The following is a 21,151-nucleotide window of genomic DNA, read 5'->3' as shown; positions in this document are numbered from 1 at the left end:
GTTTCCAAATAGTAAAAAATAATTGTATTATCATTTCAAGCTCTTGTTTGAAGCCAACCAAAGGAAAACACTCAGAATCAGGCCACTACTAGAAGGCCAAGCAGTAACAGAATGACCCTGAGATTAGAGCAGGAATTTGTACAACTCTCATGCTCCTACTGCTAATCCAGCACTATTACATTTTTTGAAGACAACTAGCAACTTCACTGATAACGCACAGTACTTCAACTGAACAGATCACAACTGCAATTGGGAATGACTTACACATACTCAAGACAAAGCCTCAATTACTTCTGATCCAGATTAGGAGCCTTCTTCTATTGTTATGTGATTAAGTTAAAAAGAACTGCACATGGTTTACATGCCAGGCATGTAAGCAGCGCAACAAAAAGGGCAGGAAGAAGATAGAAATCCCAAATTATTATTTCTACATTACCAAAAAGGGTTGGTACTAGAGTATAACTATATTTTAAATTGTAATCTTAAAAAATTGTAACATTTACCTGTTGAACAAGGCATCTGGAAATTGGGATCATTGCTATCCAAAACAGGCAAACAGAACTGGGCACTTGCAGATCCTAGCATAGGATCCTTATCGCTGAGCATGTTCTTCAGCGAATCCTCTAAGACATTCTGACTTGTACTAAAATCCTCACAGACTTCATTCTCCAGGTTGGATCCTAGAAATAGGGCATCATCTAAGTGTTCAGTAGGAATTAAATGGTTAAATGTATCAACTATATCCATGAAGACTCCTGTGTGTCTTTCAGCCCTATAGAAAGACAAGAAAAATACCATAAGAAAATAAGCTACAAATTGTAAAACACCTAAGAAACCAGCAAATTGTTTTGGCTGTCGTGTTTTATAAAGAACATTAAAGGTATTTTAGAATTTTAACCAAAAAAAAAAAAAAATTGCTTGTGGTTTAGTATGGAATTGCTTGTGGTTTAGTATGGCACACCACCTATCTAAAAATCAGTTCTGACTCTTTAAAATAAATCCCATGCTAAGTTAATATAAATTCTGCTATCTGCATCAGAGTGCTGCCATTTCTACAGAGTTTGTATAACAAGGTCTAACTCAAACACTTCCTTTGTGAAATTTGGTCAAACCTTAGCCAACCCAACGGAGTGGAACAACAAAGGGATGAGGAAATCAAGAACAAGCAAACCTGGTTAGCAGCACTGTGAGCACACATTTATCTTTACCTTTAAATGTAAAAAGCCAGGCCAGCTTCCACTAACATCGGTGGAGCTGGGAAAGCTCAGAAGCCTGCCGTATCAGGCCTAAAACTGAGAAGGACTACATTTCCATTCACATAGGAACTATCAAGTACTTCACAGCAAGTAACTATTTTTAAGTAGCAAGGCCGTATCTCTATCATTTTTCACCTATCATTACATCATTAAAATTATAGACATGTTATATGAAATTCTGACCTCAATCAAGTATGAGAATGCTGTGCTAGCTTCAGAAGGGCCAGGAGCCTTTTAAAAACTTCACTTTTGAAGAAGTTTAGGTAAAACTTAAGGAATTGTATTCAAAGATGGTACCTACATTTTACAAAAAGGGATTCCCTATTTTCTACATCACATCTTTGTGACATAGCAGAAATGCAACTATTGCAGCAGAGATTCAACTAATGAGAATATGTAACTACAAAAAAGAATAGGAAAAAAGTCAGCAAAATGTTTCTTCAGAAGTTTAGCATAAGCATATACTTTAAAGTGGAGAGAGATAATTATAATAAACATGGTCACAGACGCAAAGTAAATGGAATAGTGCAGCAGCATCTGGCTTAATTCGGCATACAAGAAAGTCTGGGAGATCAGTTTTGGCACAATGAAAACTGTTCAAGCTTTTGGAAACAGAAAAAGGACCTATGTTCTCTCCCACTCCTTCCTTCATCATCATCCTTCTTCTACACACTAGACAGGATTTTATTTTTTTTAATGAATGCATTAATTAAAGGAAAATTACAAGTGAGATTTAGATTTTGTAGTGCTTGAATTACTTTCTAGATCCCTACTCCAGCAACATGCCACTAAACAAATCCAGTACCTACTCATGCTTACTAGAACAGTAAGTATGCTTCTTTATACACATTGGTGTATAAAGTGTATTATATACATTAATAGGATATTTTTTGGTTTAGCTATCAACAGGGAAAATCCTAGCCATACACACGCAAGAGCTCTGCTACAATTTAAACCCTATTTATACAATTAATTTGATTTCACAAATTCACAAAAACTACAGGTGAGCAAGAAAAACGCTTAATTTTCTGTTTTATTTTCTTTTTTATTTTCTTTTTTTTTTTTTTTTCTCCTTTAAACATGACAGTCTTTATTCCTTCTACCGTAGGGCAGTTCAGAAGAAAGCAATGCTCAGGTACGGCACTGCTTCTTTGCAGAACACAGTGTCTTTACAGTATTGACACACTAACCACGACAAAACTATGTGATACACAATGCCCTACTGACCAAACAGCCAGCAAGAAGGCAAGTCAGGCCAAACCAGGTGCATTTAGTAAATAGGCAGCAGTCTTACAGTAGCAAGTGTGTTATAATCTGAAAGCTCTCTACAACAAAAAATGTACTATTGTTTTCAAGCAATGCAGTGCATCTACATATACATAATGCCAACGAGCACATATAGCAGTCCGTATCCTTTCTGCAGTTGTCAAAATAATTTCCAAATTTGGCAACAAATAAAGCAGCAGTCTAACAGAGGAAGTGCTGTGCTGCACTGTACAATCTGTTTTTATTATACCATGTAGTTACAACAATCAGATACTATACAGGATAAACTACAAGAGGTGCAGTAGCTCAAAGTAAGACAATAATTATAGATGCTCCAATCCAGTATTTTAAACACCTTCCCATAATGACAGGGGGTTTTTTTCATATTACCATCACAGAAGCACAAGATTAACAGACACAGGATGAAATGATGGTGAACCCTGCCACTAATAACTGCCAATTACACTTCAATAGAAAACCCATGAATTACTATAAGAAACCTTTTTACTCAAAATTAGATATAAAAGAGTGGTGGGCTTTTGAACACATTTACAATAATATATCTGAAGTTATTTTCTGTATAGGAGGGGAACATCTATATAATTGCTACTCAAACACTGCTGTTACCAAAGCAGCACTGACCTTCTTTAAGAGCAGTGTTTAGTAGCAAAGCTCAAGCAAATGTCAGCTCTTGCTACAAAAATGGCTGCTGACAGAAATTAAGCTGTCTTCAGCAATGTGATGAAAAAAGAATACCTACAGTTTTGCAAGAGTACCATGCAGCGATTCAGAATACTAAAAACACTGCAAAGCAACTAACTGTCAAAGCAACTATACATGCAACGGCCACAGCCACCTTCAAAACCACCTAATTAGCTATTAGAGAAAATTCAAGAGGAATTTTATTGAAAGTTTTATTTCTCAAGCATGAGTCTATGATCAAATATAAGTTCTATCCAAATTTTGCACCAAAAAGTCATTGCAAGAATACAAACAAAGTGGTTTTGCATAAATGTCCTACCGTGGCAAAATCTAAGATTAAAGATTTTGTTTTGCAATTTTTAAAATACTTAGAGGGGTTATCCCAGTAAAGTACACGGGATCAAAATTTTGCTTTACCTGTTTCAAGAAACCACTGTTCAATTCTTTGCATAACTTGTACAGTGCAAAGTTTAAAAATTATTTCTAGCATTACTAGATTAACTATCACATGAAGTACACAATCTGTGGGGACTGATAATGAAAGATACACTTCGTGCTAGAAGGCTGACTGCTAGAAATAATTGCTACAAAAAAGAAAATGAAATCTTCCCTTACACAATGCCGCAAGTGCATTAATTCTGAATCGTTTATTTTGCATTTGAAACACTTCAAACACCAGGAAAAGTAGCCAAAGGTATAGGTAAAAACACAGTTAAGTTTTTCATGGTCACATATTTCAAAAGATAACTCTAACTACTCGGAGGAGGAATGAATGTGTCGTCCCCCTGGAACAGAGCTGTGTCCTTCACTTGAATACTAAAGGCCAGTGGCTCAGCATCACTGACAGCAAAATTGCGCATACTAAACATACTCCATCATGCAACCAATCAGAAGTGTTTTCCCACTGTGTAGTTAATCAGAAGCAACAGAATATGAAAAGTTTCACGTATGGAGAACCAGTGAGAAGAGGTGCGCACATGAAGAGGCAAAGGAGCAAATGACAAAGGAGGAACTCCCAGCTGGGTTCAGACTGGGCAGTTGTGAAACTTCTCCCACTCATTGGCTTGTGGAGCATCAAGGCATGTACTAAGACTGCTACAGTGCACAGCACAGCAAGATAAGGAGCGTGAGGGCAGTGAGATCTGACCATCAAGAAAAGCAAAAGCTACACAGAGCACTCTCCTCCATTTCTTAAAGTACATCTCTCTCATACTTTTGAGACTGATTTGCTTCAATCAGCCCCCTGCTGCAACAACAGGTACTCATAGAAGTAACCAACCAACCCAAATCTTTCATTAGTAAGAGATCCATCATTAAAAGAATCCTGTTAAAGAGAAAAAACATGTCAGTTAAATGTCTTCCAGAATTTCTCCCACATGTTTAATATAAAATTTCCTCATGCTCTCAACATAATTTTATTTTTGTCTGAGACTTCCAGCTTATAAAACCCAGTTCTTCATTTGTTACATTAGCTTAATTAAGTTAGGTATGTCATAATATTGCTTCAAACCCAAATAAATATTGGTATGAAATAAACAAGTTGTAGGATCTCATATGGCAGATTTTTATCTTGTCTTCATTTACTACTTGGTCATTACATCTCTAGCAGCTTCAAATGACTGTCCAAAATTAAAAGTAGCCAGAACGACCACTTATTAAGGGAAGAAACTGAGATCTCAAACAAGAATACCATTCCAAACTAATCTGAGAGAGGAAGGAAAACTAATATCTGGACAAGAGATACTGTACATCTGTAAGGTTTCTCATTGTTTAATTTTCTGTGAAAGAGGTAAAAAATACTTCAGTTACTGTTACATTATTTTCTTGTTGAGCAGAGCAAAACAGTTTAGGGGAGATATCCAACTGCAGCAGCATGTCTCTACCACCTTATCAAAAAAGTACCTCAAGCAGAGGTGACCACAAATTGTATGTATCACTAGAAATCCTGGGTGTTTCTTAGCTGATATACAGGTTAAGGATGCTCTGCCTTTGACTGCTTTCTAAATTAAGCCTGCCTTAAATACCATGTATGTGCAAGTTTTTAGTTATCCAACTACATGTTTGGATTTTCATTACATATGATAGAATGGTTTGGGTTGGAAGGGACCTTGAAGATCATCTAGTTCCAACCCGTCCGCCAAGAGCAGGGACACCTTTCACTAGAGCAGGCTGCTCAAAGCCCCATCCAACATGGCCTTGAACACTTCCAGGGATGGGACAACTACTATTTATCTAAGCAGCCTGTTCAAGTGCCCCACCACCCTCATGGTGAGGAATTTGTTCCTTGTATCTAATCTAAATGTACCCTCTTTCAGTTTAAAACCATTACCCCTTGTAGTATCACTACATGCCCTTGTAAAAAGTCCTTCTCTAGCTTTCTTTAGCCCCCCTTTAGGTACTGGAAGGCTGCTATAAGGTCTCCCCAGAGCCTTCTCCTCTCCAGTCTGAACAACCCCAGCTTTCTCAGCATGTCTTCATAGGAACAGTGTTCCTTCTCCTCAAGGCTGCTCTCAACTCACTCTCCCAGCCTGTATTTGTGCTTGGGATTGCCCTGACCCATGTGCAGGACCTTGCACTTGGCCTTGTTGAACTTCATATGGTGGGCACACGCCCACCTCTCATGCCTGTCAAAGTCCCTCTAGATGGCATCCCTTCTCTGCAGTGTGCCAACCATACTGCACAGCTTGGTGTTATCAGCAAACTTTATGAGAGTGCACTTGATCCCAATGTCCATGTCACCAATAAAAATGTCAAACAGCATCGGTCCCAGTGCTGAGCCCTGAGGAACATCACTTGTCACTGGTCTTCACTTGGACATCGAGGTGCTGATTGCAACTTTTTGAGTGAGATTATCCAGCTCTCACACCAATGCGCTTTCTAATCTGGTTCACATTGCTTCAAATCCGATCCTCTAGGGCCATCTTCAAGAAGTTAACTGACAAAACATTTTTGACAGGAAAAGCAATTTGATTTACGAGCATATGAACTGCAATATAGCCATAAAAATGTGTTCGTAACCGTAAAAGAAAATTTCAGCGTCTTTGGATGGAATACAGTTTGCTGAGCTTTGACCTTTGAGCATAATCAAATTTTATCTTTCTTGTTCCCTCATCTTCCATCAAACAGGACACTGTCAAAGACCTGCCTAACAGCAACGTGTAGACAACAGGTTTATTTGAAACATCAATATTGCTGTAAAGGAGACCCAGGTATGCTGACAAAGCTGTACATCAGATATATCAACCCATACGTATCGATAAGCCACCTCTTCCCTTATTTATATCCCCTATTTATTTTTTATTATTTTAATCCCTCATTTAAAATTAAAGATCTAGCTTTGAGTAGCACCAAAACCAATGCCCTGTCACAGATCCAAGAAGAAGAAACGTAAATCTGAGCATTTCATTCATTCTTAACCAGCTCGTCTATATTATTTTTGTATTCCCCTCAGCCTTCAAACACCAACTGACCCAAATATTATCATCCTGCTAATGAAATCTCAATAGTAATGACACACCAAATAGTAATAACCACACCACAAAATTCACCTATAATCTGAAGGTATGTACTGCTCCCCTCAGTGACACAGCAGATCTCTTACTACTTCCCATCACAATATTTGAACGAAGGGCAGAAAGTTTGAGATTCTTTATTAAACCTTCACTGTCCAAAAGAATTACATTAACAAGCCAAAATTGTACCTCATATCAGTGAGCAAGGAAAAAAGTAAATTTCAAATAAAAGATTTAATTATAAAACAAAGAAATGAAGAAAAAGTACAGAGAAACCTTTTCTTCATCAAATAAGATCAAATTATATCATAAAAAAAAAAAACCTCAGCAGTTATCTTTTGAACAGAGTAACCTCTCCTCAAAAAAAAAATAACATTCTTCACCCTCACTTTACAGCTAGAAGAGGCACAAAGTGCTGCACTACAGGTTGTGTTCTGTCACAAAAAAAAGTTTTTATTTTGTGAAATCTTTCAAATGTATTTTGTAAAGTAGACTGTTTTCCTTTGCTGGATGGTCCCATCAACGTACACTCCTGAATCTCACAAAAATTAAGCATAATCAAAGATTATACATAATTAATCTCTCCATCACTGCATATATCTCTAGAAATTGTAAGCTCACTACCAAGAATAATTTCCCTGAAGAACAAAAAAGACAAGGATGGATTATTTTTCCATCACTACTGCTATGTTCTTCAACTCTTTTCCAACCTCAGGCTCCTCAAGAATAATTTCAAATATTTTCAACTCTAACATAGTATAAATGTTAAGCTGTGTTAACAGGTTACATTGATTGTCAGTCACCCCAGATCAAATAATCTAATTTGTAACACCTTTTGAATGTCAGTGTCTCCCTGATAACGATTCATTTGGAAAATCATGTTAAAATTAGTTTTTCTTCAGAATCAAATGCTTAATGGGTAAGGCTCATGAAGTTTTCAATAGAAAAATACTATCCATCACATAGCTATATTGACACCACTCAAGTAGATGTCAGAAGTTGTCTATATTTTTCATGTTTTGCCGCTATATAATGAACACTCATATCCCAATTTAGTGGACTTTGTCATTGCTACTTCACAATGTTACCTGTCAAAAATATTCCCTCGCCATAGGAAAAAAAAAAAAAATTTCTGACATAATATGCCAGAATAATATAATAAAACAATGGAAGTTTATTTTTTCCTACAAATAATTTATCTCCCCATAGTAAGTAAACCAGACAGTTGTGGGGTTTTTTATTATAAAAACTTCACTGAAATAATAGATAAAAAAATTCTTACAACACATGTGGGCTTAACTCTTTGCATAACCTGAGTAATATTTACTCTATAAAGAAGAGCTAAGCCTTGTAAAAAGAGGAGACAATAATTACAGACTTTTTAGAGCTTTTGTTTTCTTAGAAACACCTTACCACTGTGCTGAATTACTTCAGTTAACTGTACTGAATAAGACCAAGCCAGCATGGTTTGTAGTTAGGTGCTGTTTCAGCTGCTTGAAATTCACTTGGGTTTGCAAATGTAAAATGCACATAAAAACTGAATAACAGGCAATGACGGCTGAAAAAATCTACGTGTCCAGAACTCCATAGCTATATGTATGATCTTTAAAGCTGACTACAGAATATTAAACTAGAACTACTTAGTAAAGCAAAAAGAAAGCTGAGTAGCAGTTTCACTATGGGCTACAGATTAAGTATAGAGATCAAAGTTAAATTATTCCAAGAAATACAAAAAGCAAGTTTTCAAGATCTCCCTTACAGTGTGTCCCGAACTTTTAACAGAGTCATTTATTAAGCAAAACAAGCCATGAATTAGTGGTGGTAAAAAAGATCCCATATGTTTACTCTCCTTACATTTAATCCTACAATATTTCCATGGCTTAGCAAAGTTAACATCCATTTTTATAAAAGCAAAGGTATACAAATTACATAATGGATTAACAGCCATATAAAAGGCAACACCATAACTACAATTTGTATGGTACAGCTGTTGTCATTCCATGTTCCTGTCTTCCCTTCCTTGCTTTTATGTTTCATTCTGCAGGCTACTTCTACTAACTCAATCTACACTGCACAAAGTGCTCTTCTTCCAGTGGCTCATGCCTACAAGTCTCCATTGTGCAGATCATCTAGAAAGCACACTTGCAATCACATGAGGGATGACTCTTCTAAAGCCTGATAGATATTACTTGCATTCCAGTAGCAAGCAAGAACACATTGTCTCAGAAAGAGCATCTCATCCAACAGGATCTGGAAATACCACTAGGCCTGGGTACCACCAGTAATCACATTTTCTCCTGCACTTCCTACAGTGGGCACTATACACAAGAGTTAAACCCAGGAATTGATGATGCTGAGCTTGAGAGACGGGAGGAGGAGCCCGGAGTAGGTCGGACCAATAGCAGGAAAAACAGCAGAGTCTAAATTAGTGTTTGTTCCTCAGGTTTTTGTGGGGCAAAAAGGCATCAGCGGCTCAAGAAGTGAGGAGAGGGACAAGCACTGCCAAGAAGGGGCGAGACCTGGCAAACGCGGAGCAGAGAAAGCGGTGCAATAAAGGCAGCAGCAGCGCGGCTCCGGGCAGGGAGCCTGCGGCAGGGTCCCGCACGGGTGCCGGGGCGGGAGGGGACAGTAGGGGCCGCCCCAGGCATCGAGGCCGGGGCCAGAGCGCCATGTCAGATGGCAGGGCGAGGAGCCCGGGACCGTGCCGGGCCGGGGTCCGTGGGGCGCAGCCTGCGCAAGGTCAGCGCCGCGGGGCCGGGCCCGGGCCCGGGCGGAGCGGGGCAGCCGGGGCTCGGCCGGGGAGCGTCCTCCAGCAGCCCGCGGGCCGCCTCTACAAAACGGTCGGCGGCGGCGGCGCCTCCGCGCCCAGCCCGTGCCGGCGGCGCACGACGGAAGCAGGCCGCGTCCCGGCCGGGCCGAGCCGCTGCGCCGAGTGCTGCCGCCAGGCCCAGCCAGGCCGCGGCCCCGTCGCCACGGCAGGCCCGGCCCGGCCCCGCTGCCCACCGCGCCCCAGGGGAAGCAGAGCGAGGCCACGCAACGACCCTCTCCGTCTCCTCCCACCCCGCCCTTCCTCATTTCCCTGCCAAGGGCCGGCGGCCGTAACTCACCCTGCTCCGCCGCCCAGCGCTGCCCCGGAGCCGCGGAGGAAGGACGCGGCGGCCGCGCCGAAGGGAGAGAGGGCGGCGCGCGCAACCGCGCGGCCCGCGGGAACTGGGGTGCGCGTGGGCTCCCCCTCCCCCGGCCCAACGGGTTCCGCGCGGCCCGGCCCGGCTCGGCTCGCGGTGCCGGCCGCGTGCCCGCTGCCCTCCAGGCGCGCCCCCGCGGCGTCAGGCGAGCGGCGCCGGGCCCGGCGCTCACGTGACAGCGCTGGTACGGGGGGGTTAGGGGGCCGCGTGCGCCGCTGCGCAGGCGCTGGGCCGGGGCGGCCGGGATCCGGCACCCAGGGCGGGGGACGCCGGGGTCGGTCGGGCTGTGTCGGGGCGCGGAGGGTCGTGCTGGGTGTTTATTGCCGCCTGCGGCCTCTTCCTGGCGAGATCTGCCGCGTCGTGACATAACTGTGCTTACGGCCCCTGCTGCGCCAAGCCCCGCAAAGGCCGTGTCAGCGGAGCCGGCCTCTTCGGCTCACCTGGGGAAAGTCTTCGGCACGCTCGCTGGTGTCGGGAGCCGAAATGGCGAGAGGCGCCTGGCGGTGGCCCCCCGGCTGCAGCGGCGCGGGCCAGGCCGTGCGCCCGGCCGGCCTGGCTTGCGGGTGGGTGGAGGGCGGCCTGGTGGGCCTGCAGGCTTTCCCGTAACAGCGGGGCGCAGGCAGCGGCTGCAGCTGGGATGGCCGACCCCGCACTCCCGCACTCCTCCGGAGTGTGCCTGTGTAACTCTTTTTTTCTTTTTTTTTTCTTTTTTTTGTCAGCAAATAGCAGCTGCCACCCTCTTCTGTGCAGCCCGTCTTATGCAACCGTGTTGTCGATCCTTCCTGTGCGCCTGCGGCCTTGGGCAGATTCCTTCAACTCCCCGTGTGCCAGGTTCGTCCGTTACTGCAGGTCGAACAGGAACAGTCACGGGGAGATGTGTCTCGTGCTGCCTGTCAGCGCGTGTGTCACTTCTCCTTGGCTTTCTCATTTTCTGGTGACAACTCCACGTGTGCTATAGGTACCTGTGGCACATGTTTGCTCAAATTCCCACAAAAGGGTCTTCATGGTGTGAGTTTATCAAACCATCAGAATCTGAAGTAATTTAGTCTCTACCTCATGTCTTCTAAGAAAAGAGCTCTCTTTCTAGTTTGCATTATAGCATTAGTTAAATGCAACAAATATTATTATTTTTTCAGCTTGATGGCTGAGGTTTCATCACATATGTCAAGTTTCAAATTGAATACAACCCCAAAAGAGAAACAGATTTTGAACAATCAAATCCTAACAATCAGATCATCTGAATGATTCTATATTAACACTACCTTTACGTATTCCTCATGTTCTTTAATGGAATGCAAACATTTTATTGTGTCAGGACAAAAAGAATAACAAGAAGGTGAAGTTAAAATGGTTTGATTTTCCTTTTGTTCCCTTCTCTGGTTCTGTTTGGAGTCTTTGAGATGCATGTTCTTCAGGGCCTCCTGTGGTGCCATAAAGGCAGAAATACCTTAAATATTTTTCTTGCTGCCATCACAGTAGGAAAGAAGGCTTTAATTTGAAGGCATAGTAGCACAGTGACATTTTCAACCACTACATAGGGTAGCTGCAACAAGACAGTAACACCTTTGTAGCACAGTACAGTTTTTACCTCACCTGAACTTTGTACTTAAATTATCTTTATGTGAATCACCATGTGGTTTTTTTGAGTTTTCTTCCTGTGCTTTCCCAGTTTCAGAAATTCTCCTTTACAAAGCAAGCATCTCTAAAAAAATATTGCTGCCTTATGATGGCACAGAACTAAGCTACTGGGCTGATTGCACTCATTTCTTCAAAGGCTTTTTAGGCACAATTTTTCAACAAGGCACTAAACCTCTAATATATTCTCAACATTATGCTAAGAAACGAAATTACTGCCTGGAGTGAGATTCAGTTAAGAACATTTGCATCGCACAAATTTGCTGGCATTCAACCCTTCTGCTCTCATTACTTTTGACACAAACACCAAACAAAGCACTGCTAGTAATCTGATCATTATTCATTGCCCTATTCGGTTCTTTCTCTACACTTTCAAAAGTCACGTAACTCCTGTGACCTATAATGGAGTGTGTGTACTTTTCTTTTGCTATGACCCATGCTGCACCAGTCACTTCATAGTCACAATTGCTGGCCACGTATATAGCGAACTTGCCCACCTATAGCACCTATGTTGTGGATTTATTTAACATTAAAAAAAACAAGCAAACAAACAAAAGCACCACAAAGGACAACTTAATAGGTATTACAGAGATCTTTATACGCAATGACAGGTCAGCTATACACAATTACAACTCCACCATCTGCTATCATTCCTATCAATGTGTTTATCGTATGCCTTTACGCATGAGCTACTTGGTAACAGTCCAGATCTTGCAAGTTGTTTCCATTGGAAAGCAACCTATTTATTTTCAGGAAATGGTCTGCTAGTGCCTTGAACATGAGAGAAGGCAGCAGCAGCAGAAGGCAGCAGCAGCAGAAGGCAGTTTCTTTACTTATAATTCAAAGTCTCTTTTCAGCCACAAGTGTTTCCCAGAGTTTCCCAAATGATTTTCCTGACAACCATCCCCTGCCCTTCTGTGTCTTTTTCTAAGTGGTATTTTTCAAAATATGCTATACACAGATATCTTACTGGTCTTAAACATGGCTTGCTGATGAGTGTTAATTACTAGTTCTCCAGTTGTCAAAACGTAGAAAGGAGCTAGATTGTGTCATATGCCTAACTAGATAAATCAGTTATGGGGTAGGGTAGAAGACTAACAAGTTTTCTCCAATGCTCCAGGGTAGTATTTGCCACTGTCAAAAGATGAGATATGTTATAGCAGTAGCCCAATAACTACTCAAGCATACTCTCACAGGGACATTTTTTTTTTGGCTGGGTATGTGTATTTGAATTTTTTCAAGATATTTGATTGAAATGATTTTAATACCCAAGTGTTACACTTATTTTTAAACATGTAACTTCTTAGAATGTCATGCAAAGCCCAATTAGACCTTCGAAATAAATTATCTACTACTGAAACGGTTGTATTTATCTGCTAAATTTACAATACTGAACAAGCTTATTTTTTCTACTAAGTATCTGTTTTTTGAAAAGTCATAAATATTACATTTACAATTACATTACATTACATCTTAATAATTAGATAACTGTCCTTCAAACTACATTTGCTATGATTTTTCCCAGGAGGAGCAGCAGACTGCCTGTTCACAATATCCAGGATTTGCTGATATCAATGATTCAGGAAGCTCCATAGTTGGCTTATTTGAAGCCTATTGAGTATAAATTAGCATAAACCAGTATCCTTAGTAAAAATTCGAACTGCTGGTTCTTCACATATTTTCTGTTCCTTGTTGTAGGAAGAGTTCTTTTACTGTTTCTTTTTCAAATGCAGGACAATAATAGCCAAAAATCTCCTGATTTTTTTTAGTCTTTTTATTAAGAATGCCTGATTTTGACACTATTTTTCCTTTCATTACTCACCTTTCCTTGCTTAATTAATACAGTAACTGTAACGTGTTCCGCTTTACCCACTTTCCACCGAGTTTAAGATCCCCCATAAAGAGTCATTGGCAGCTGCCAGTCATTGGATCAAACAACAGCTGTATGTCAGACTCTAGAAAGCAGCAGAAAACCATTCGGTTCCACAGGTGAAAGGAACTGTGGATTTTAAAATTAACAATACAGCTTTGGTGAACAAAGGCAAGGTTCTATGACTAAGGGTAGATTTTAGTAGAGAGATGAAATATACAGAAGCTACAAGCTTTGTTTTTTAAGAATTACCCAGTGGAATGCATATATTCAAGACTGAAAAAATATGTTTCATCCCAGAAGACAAGATACAGTTGCAGTTATTTACAGACAGTTCTATTAACTTGGAAAAGAAAAATCCTTGAAGGGAATTTTGGACCAGTAGAAGAAAACAAACTATTATATCTTGCATAAACCAGGCTTTTGAGACTTATCTCTCACACAAGTTTGGGCAGTTGCCTATGGAACTGCTGCTGGAGTTACTAATCCTCTAAACAGCTGAGATTTCACTCCACTACCTGTTCACCTTAATTTTAATGTTCTGTGGAGACAAGCATTTGGTAGTAGCTGTTAGTAAAAAATAATAGCTGTATTCATCTACATTGTAGTGAGTACATGATATATCTTCTATTAAAAATCTATATAAGCTTTCTGTAAGTCTGGTTTCTGACTTGTGAGATTTTCTTCCTGCTTTTCCACTAAGGTTGAATGTTATATTTCCTTTGCACACATGTTCTCTGTTCATCTCTTACACTCTCTACATCTCTGTTCCAGTTCTATAGCCAGTTGTCTTAAGTGTTTTTTCTGCCAACAAGTGTGATATTGCATCAAGTAGCAGGGGCACAGCCATGGCGCTAGAAATAGAGACTGGCAATGTGCCTTTTTTTCTGGAATTGCTGGATTGTGGGGCTATTCTGTTGAATTTCAGAGCACAGAACCAAGAGACCTTAGGGTGACCACTGTACAGAAATAAGCAAATTGTTTCTTAATCCCAGGATTCTAAATAAAGAATAATGTAAATAAAGACTAAGAAAAAATGCAATAAAATAAATTAGTTTGTGAAGGAAGGATATATGATGTATCACTCGGGAAAGCAAAATCAAATGAAAAACCTTCAAAGGTTCAAAGCTTGAATTTGATATTGCTAACAGTCCTCCAGGCTGTTGGAGAAGAAATCTTATTTGCTTTAGCTTAAATTCCTCTATCTTGGACAAAAGTAACAAGGACTATGCATACCATGCTGATCTTCCCCAGTCATCACAGTTCTTGATCATATTCTGTGTTTTAGGAAAATGCAATTAAATAATTTTATCCATATAGATGTAATATATTATTATATATTATGTGGCTTTATGTATGGTAATATATTATTTATTATATATTTAATATAATAATATATATATATACATACACAAAAGTGCAGTTCCCAAATCAATTGTTTGGAAATTCCACTCAAACTCTCTCCAGCCTTCCATTATTATCTGTTGTTGTCTCCTGCTTTTTCTGCCTTAAAATTGTTCTACTAAATCTCCAGTTTAACTAATAATTTATAGTGTGGCATAATGACCTCTGGAAAATCCATTCTTCATTTTATTCCATGTATTTTTTTCCTTTCAGAATTTGTAATTATCATCCCAGGCCCAGAGCTGCCCTACTCTTTTTTTTCCCCATTCTTAGGTATAAATACTGAAGTTGCTAATCTCCAGCTATACAGTACTATATTTGCAGTCTGTGTGAGTGGGAACCTACACAGCTATGCATGATAAACTTTATATGATGTGGAGTGCTCGTATGGGTGCAGCGCTCCTCAGGGAGAAAGGCTAGGGGTGCAGGGAGACAGCTGCAGCTGCTTCGTTCAATCCCAGCCTTAGCTACAATAGATACAAAAAAACTGTGCCCCTGGGTGCCTGCCGCTGACTTTGGCACCGTACCCCAATTAGAATAGAATGGAATTGAATGGAATCTAATAATTTCAGTTGGAAGAGACCTCCACTAATCATCTAGTCCAACAGCTTGTCCAATTCAGGGCTGACCAAAGATTAAAGTATGTTATTAAGTGCATTGTCCAAATGCCTCTTAAACAGTCTTGGGGCATGGGCCACCTCTCTAGGAAGCCTATTCTGGTGTTTGACCACCCACTTGGTAAAGAAATGCTTCCTAATGTGCAGTCTAAACCTTCCTCAGCACAGCTTTGAACTATTCCTACATGTCCTGTCACTGGATACCATGAGGAAGAGATCAGCACCACAGCAGAGAAGGATGGAGTTTAGGAGCAATTAGACCAACTAGACCAAATGGAATGCATGCAAGGGTACTGTTGGAGCTGGCCGAAGCTGTCACAAGACTGCTCTCATCTTTGAAAGGTCTTGGTGACTGGCGAGGTTTCTGATTACTGGAGTAAGGAAAACTTCATGCACACCTTCAAGGCAAGAAAGAGGCTCCAGGGAAATACAGACCCATCGGCCTCACTTCCTTTCCCAGGAAGGTTATGGAGCAAATCCTCTTGGAAGCCATTTCTAAGCACATGAAAAAGAAACGATTGTGTACAGGTCACATTGGATTTACTGATGTCAAGCTACTCTGACCAATCTGATAGCATATGATGATTGCTTCAGTGGATGGAGAGCAACAAATGCCATTTAAGTTGTTAGTCCTGCATAAGGGATGTAATAGCCCATGCACGGGTGGTACAGGCTGGGAGTCAACTGGCAAGAAAGCAGCTTTGCAGAAAGGATCTGGTGGACAAATTGAATGGAAAGATTGCATCAGAAAGAGACCAGGCAGCAGGTCAAGGGAAGCAATTACAGACCACAGCTGGAGTACCGTGTCAGATTTTAAGCTGCCTGGTACAAGAGAAATATTGACAAATTGGAGGGAACCCTGGTGGAGGGTCATCGAGATGATTAGAGGCTTGGAGCATATGGCATGCTGAGATATCTGTTTCTTAAGAGGAGGCTGAGAATGGAACTTTACTGCTGTCTCAGCTACCTAGCAGGAGTATGTAGAGAGGAAGAGATAGTCTCTCTAGGAGGTCACAGTGAAAAAATGGGAGAAAGAGGCCAACTGCATCCAGGAAAACTAGCTACCAAGGGAAGAGTATTCACTGGGAGGGCAGTCACACCCTAGAACAGAGGTCTGGAAAGGACCAAGTTACCTCCATCCTTGGAGATATTAAAAACTTGACTGGACAGGCTCCTGAATAACATGATCTAATTGTGAAGTTAGCCCTGCTTTCGGCATGGGGTTGGACTAGATCACTTCCTAATGTTTTGACCGATCTAAATTACTCTGTATCTCTAAATTGGACAATTAGGGGATTTCTTTCCAAAACATGCTACTGCTTCAACTCAAAAATATATTGTGATTCTCTCTAATTCCCTTCCTGGACTTGACTCAGAACCTCCAAAATTTCTCCTTCCAAAGGGAAAGGGCTTGCTATTTAATAGAACTTACTGAAAGCCAAGTTTCAAAGTAGCATAAATACTTGGTGGTGCTGGAAGACAATTGAGACAGGAATGTAAACATGAAGTGCCATTAGATAGTACTTCTTAATTGTTTCCAGTGAAGAAAACTAGATACCAATTAAGGAAGCCCAGAAGAGAGTTTTGAGGACAAGTAGACAAATGAAATAGGAATGACCAAGAATTTCTGAGCAGGGAAAATAGGAACACAATAAGGAAGTCAAGAACTTGGGAGGTCAGGACTCTCAAGGTACAAAACAAACCTTACACAGCAAAGAGCTGAGAGCAAATGAAGCTTCAGAATGGGAGTAGTAAAAATAAGTCAGGTTTGCAATTAAACACAAATGTAGGGAAGTTTGCATGCTCTCCATCAGAAGAACAGCCTCCTGAACATGACACAGTGACTGGATATTATAAAATTGTCTGACTGGTTAGATTAAAATGGGAAATGGCCAACAAGTGTCTGTCTAGGAAAAAAGCCTCCCTATTAGCCAAATTAATCCTAACTGGATAATTACATGGTACAGAGACAGTCCATGTGGGGAGACCTGAGATAGTGCATCAAGGCTACGTAGTTCCTGCCAGGTACGCATCTTCCATAGCATCCTACATGGAACTCCCTGTTTGAAGGAAAGGAGAAGCAAGGATCCTGCCATACGAGATGGTGGAGAGCAGGATAGCTTGTCCCTGGGATAGGGGGGTGTGTGTTACCGTGGAAAACCTTCTATATGAAACCTAAAGGAATTATTGTACTTGCAGTGTAGGAGAACCCCTTCATGATGATTTCTCAGATCTGCTATGCCACCGTTGTCTTTATGTGCTTTTGTTAGGATGAATTGAAATTTCATTTTGTAGAGTTGAATTGAAATGTTAAAGGCAAGTCTAGGTTTTGCATGCCCTACCTTGTGACACACAGATTTACTTGAGAATTGAAGAAAGCAAACTAAGGAGTGTGTAACCTCCCACTAGTATCAGCTGATGAAGTGTGTGACAGCACTGAAGTTGCACTGTCCTGTTCAGATCAGTATCATAAAACTATGTCTTAAATTATTTCTCCTTGTAATTTAAGCCTCTGTCTTGTTGTAATTTAAGTTTCAGTCTTCTTCAGAACAAACATCTGTGAAACTCACATGTACAAATTTATATGAAGGATAAGGATCTGCTACTGCTGTTACTACACCAATAAAGTGTAATTAAGACTCCAGCCCACCAGAAAATACTCTTTCCATATACTTACTTAGGTTTTATTACACTGACACAGGTTAAATGTAGTGTTGAGACTGAATGTCTTCTACTATTTAAGTATTTCCATATTGAACATTCCCATGTATCTAAACATTGTGGTATCTGGTTTTCTTCAGCTACACTTTGAAAAGGTTCTCATTTGAATCAGAAATTGAAGGAGGCAACTTGATCTTCTGGCACTGGCCTTATCTTTTCTTGTCAGACCACTATTTAACCACTATTACTTCACAAAGATGTTTTCCACCGATAAGTTAACTTGTGTTGTTATAGAGATAATTAATTATCAATGCAGAACAATATGTATCAAAATTAACAGTATTAATGCAGGTGATCAAGAGGAAAATAATGCCAACTGAATTTGCTGTCCCATACGGCCTTTACAGACTAGCTCTCACCTTTAGAGAGCTTTTCATCTAACCTATTTTAGACCTCTCTCTCAGCATATCACTTGCCTGAGAGGTGCAAAATCTTTTCTACTGTCAGGGAAGCCTCTACTCACATGTTGTAAAAGTCTATTTGTTTAGATGAGTCCCTCGCAGCTATTAGAAACACCCACTAAATTTCAGCCCGATTTTAAGATTTGCATTCAACTTGTGAATTATAGCTATTCTTTCTATTACAGTGAAGATCAGCTCAGCAGGGATCACACAATACCTACAAAAAGATAACATTGTTCCAAATAGATTATGATCATCCCCAGCTTGTAAATCACCTGCATACTTACAGAAAATACTTGCAAAATACAGCAAATTCCCAACAAATCTGCAGTATTGTTTTGAATACTACCTCTCAGTAACTATTTAAATTGTTGCATGTATTAAAAAAAAAAATTGAAAAACATTGTTATTAATACTGCACAGTCAAGCACTCAGAAGCTTAAACATGATACAGGTCAGGCCATCTAGGAAGCCTTAGTCTGGCACTCTCAAGGACAAATACCTAATTAAACTATTTTTCCCTTGTCTCACTTGTAAGGATGAACAATGGTCACACGAATGACCAATGCTTTACTACTTTTCTTATCGACTGAGATCTTAAGTCTAACCTAGAATTTGTACTCTACAGAGTTACATGTTTTCCTTCTGTTTCTTCTGCAATAATACATATGGGTCTGATTACTTCAAAAATTACTGCTTATCTCCACAGCTGCCCTCCGTATGTGAACGCATTTTTATGCATGAAGAACTGAAGACCAGGGATATTAACAATCAGAAATATTAACTGGCTTTGAGTATTCAGTCTGAAATGCTTCAGGATTGTTCAGAAATATGTAGTACTACATAATTTCATGTAAATACAATATTTACAGACTTCACTTGGAAGTGAATGCTCAGCACTTCTGAGAATCAGATTTAAGAGAATCATATTTAACTTTATACCTGATTTTGGATATCAAGTAAAAGAATATCTTGACTATTTTTCTCAGCAATATTTAAAGACTACATGACAGAACAGTATAGAGAACCCATCAAGTTTTCTGCTGCGATAATTGAAAGATCATGCTCTCCCTCTCCTCCTGTTTCCCATGAATATTTAACTTCTGCTACATGCTAAGGAATCTTACAAATACTACCACAAGCCATATTTACCTAAGCCATTAGGGTAACATTAAAGCCTGTCTTCCATGCCAGGCTTTGGCCTTAAGTGAAGATATAGTAATTCCATTTAAACTTTTCTTTCCATTTATTTGTAAAATCATAAAAGTTATATAGAACTTTATATAACTTGCTTTATATACTTCCATCTGCTATCTTATCAATTACAATCAACATCTCAGTCTCTGAAACCTACCAAAGTTGCTACACAAGAGCGATCTTCTGACCCTTAGAGATTCATGTCTAAATGTGGAAATGGTTCTAAGATTGACTTGATCTTTGCTTTAAACAGACACACTTATTGTGCAAAAGTTTTTCCTCTTTAGAAATCCCAGTGTTCTGGACTAAAGTGAAGTCCAGTCTCAAGTTTAAAGAGTTCAAATGACCAAGCTCCCATCACTAACATGTTAGAACTCTTAACCTAAACACAGCCCTCCTTACCCATGTGAATCCTGTGGAGACAGAGCAAAAATCTGATGTATATAGCACACTTGCACTAATAATTTTATATTGGTAGTTGTTATACAGATTCCTCCTCATTCCATGAGTGACCAATTAGTATTTTTTAACTCAGTTTGGATACTAATCTGTGTTACACCAGTATTTATGTCAGCCTGCCGAACTGCTGAGTTACAGAATTTTTGTAGGTTTTGTCTTTACGATGGTTCCTGAAGTCTAGTCCATCTTGACAATAGAAACATCTATGACTTCGGATGTCTTTCCAAAAGAATAGGCCTTGTTTCCTCACTCAAATGAAGCTGTATTCCTTTGATCAAAATACCCTTTAAACTAAGTTTAACTTCCAAAGGAAAGCTCAACTAGTTAAGAGTTTATTTTACTACTTTACAAAACTGAATTATGTTCAGTGTCAGGCAGTTTTAAATCATACAGAATTTCAAAGTTTATAATGAGACTAGGCCTTTACAAGAACAATTCATCAGAAGTCTCATTGTAGTTTCTGGTGTACACAGCATTCCACCTCACCAGTTAGAAAACAAAGATAGGTATAAGCATAGCTTAATTTTAAGCAGACATAGGCCTAAGCTTATGATCACCAGTAAGAACAGCACCTCAGCTGGCTACTAAAAGCATCTTCCAGTCCTAATCAGGAAATTTGGTCACCACTCTGGAAACCTAAGCACAGGTCTTAGCTCACATGATTTTGGGATATCTTCTGCTTGGACTTAACTTCGGTTTTGACAATGAAGCACTGTATCATACTGTTTTGTAATTAAAATCTAATGCTACTGATACAAGTGTCCCCCAAGCTCTGCAGTAAATGCAGAATAGCATACATATATGTAAAGACAGTTTCAAGAACACTAAGCAAGTGGCCTATTTTAGTGCTGGGAAAGGGACATCACAAGTAAGCTACATAAAGAAATACTGTACTTTCTATTATTAATTTTTGTCCACATTTATTT

At 40.0% G+C, this 21,151-nt stretch overlaps 1 protein-coding gene across 8 annotated transcripts in view; it reads right to left on the bottom strand.

Annotated features, from left to right (window-relative positions):
- Window positions 1–10,728, bottom strand: part of PHF3 (PHD finger protein 3) — a 52,350-nt gene extending 41,622 nt beyond the window's left edge. For 2 of the 8 annotated variants that reach the window (XM_080341752.1, XM_080341754.1), the window contains exon 1: window positions 9,844–9,913. Coding sequence is in view for 2 of the 8 variants with exons in the window: in XM_080341750.1 (XP_080197876.1) it covers window positions 504–747 (244 nt within the window). In the remaining 6 variants the exon portion in view is untranslated. Of the gene's footprint in view, window positions 1–503; window positions 773–9,843; window positions 10,088–10,361 lie in introns of those variants that run through there. The other 6 variants (XM_080341750.1, XM_080341749.1, XM_080341758.1 and 3 more) reach the window with 6 other exon arrangements.
- Window positions 10,729–21,151: the final 10,423 nt, after the last annotated feature.

This window comes from Nesoenas mayeri (genome assembly GCF_963082525.1).
Source record: "Nesoenas mayeri genome assembly, chromosome: 3".
NCBI classification, from domain to species: domain Eukaryota; kingdom Metazoa; phylum Chordata; class Aves; order Columbiformes; family Columbidae; genus Nesoenas; species Nesoenas mayeri.
Note: the sequence above shows the minus strand (reverse complement) of the source record. Positions and strands in the feature narration are given on the sequence as shown.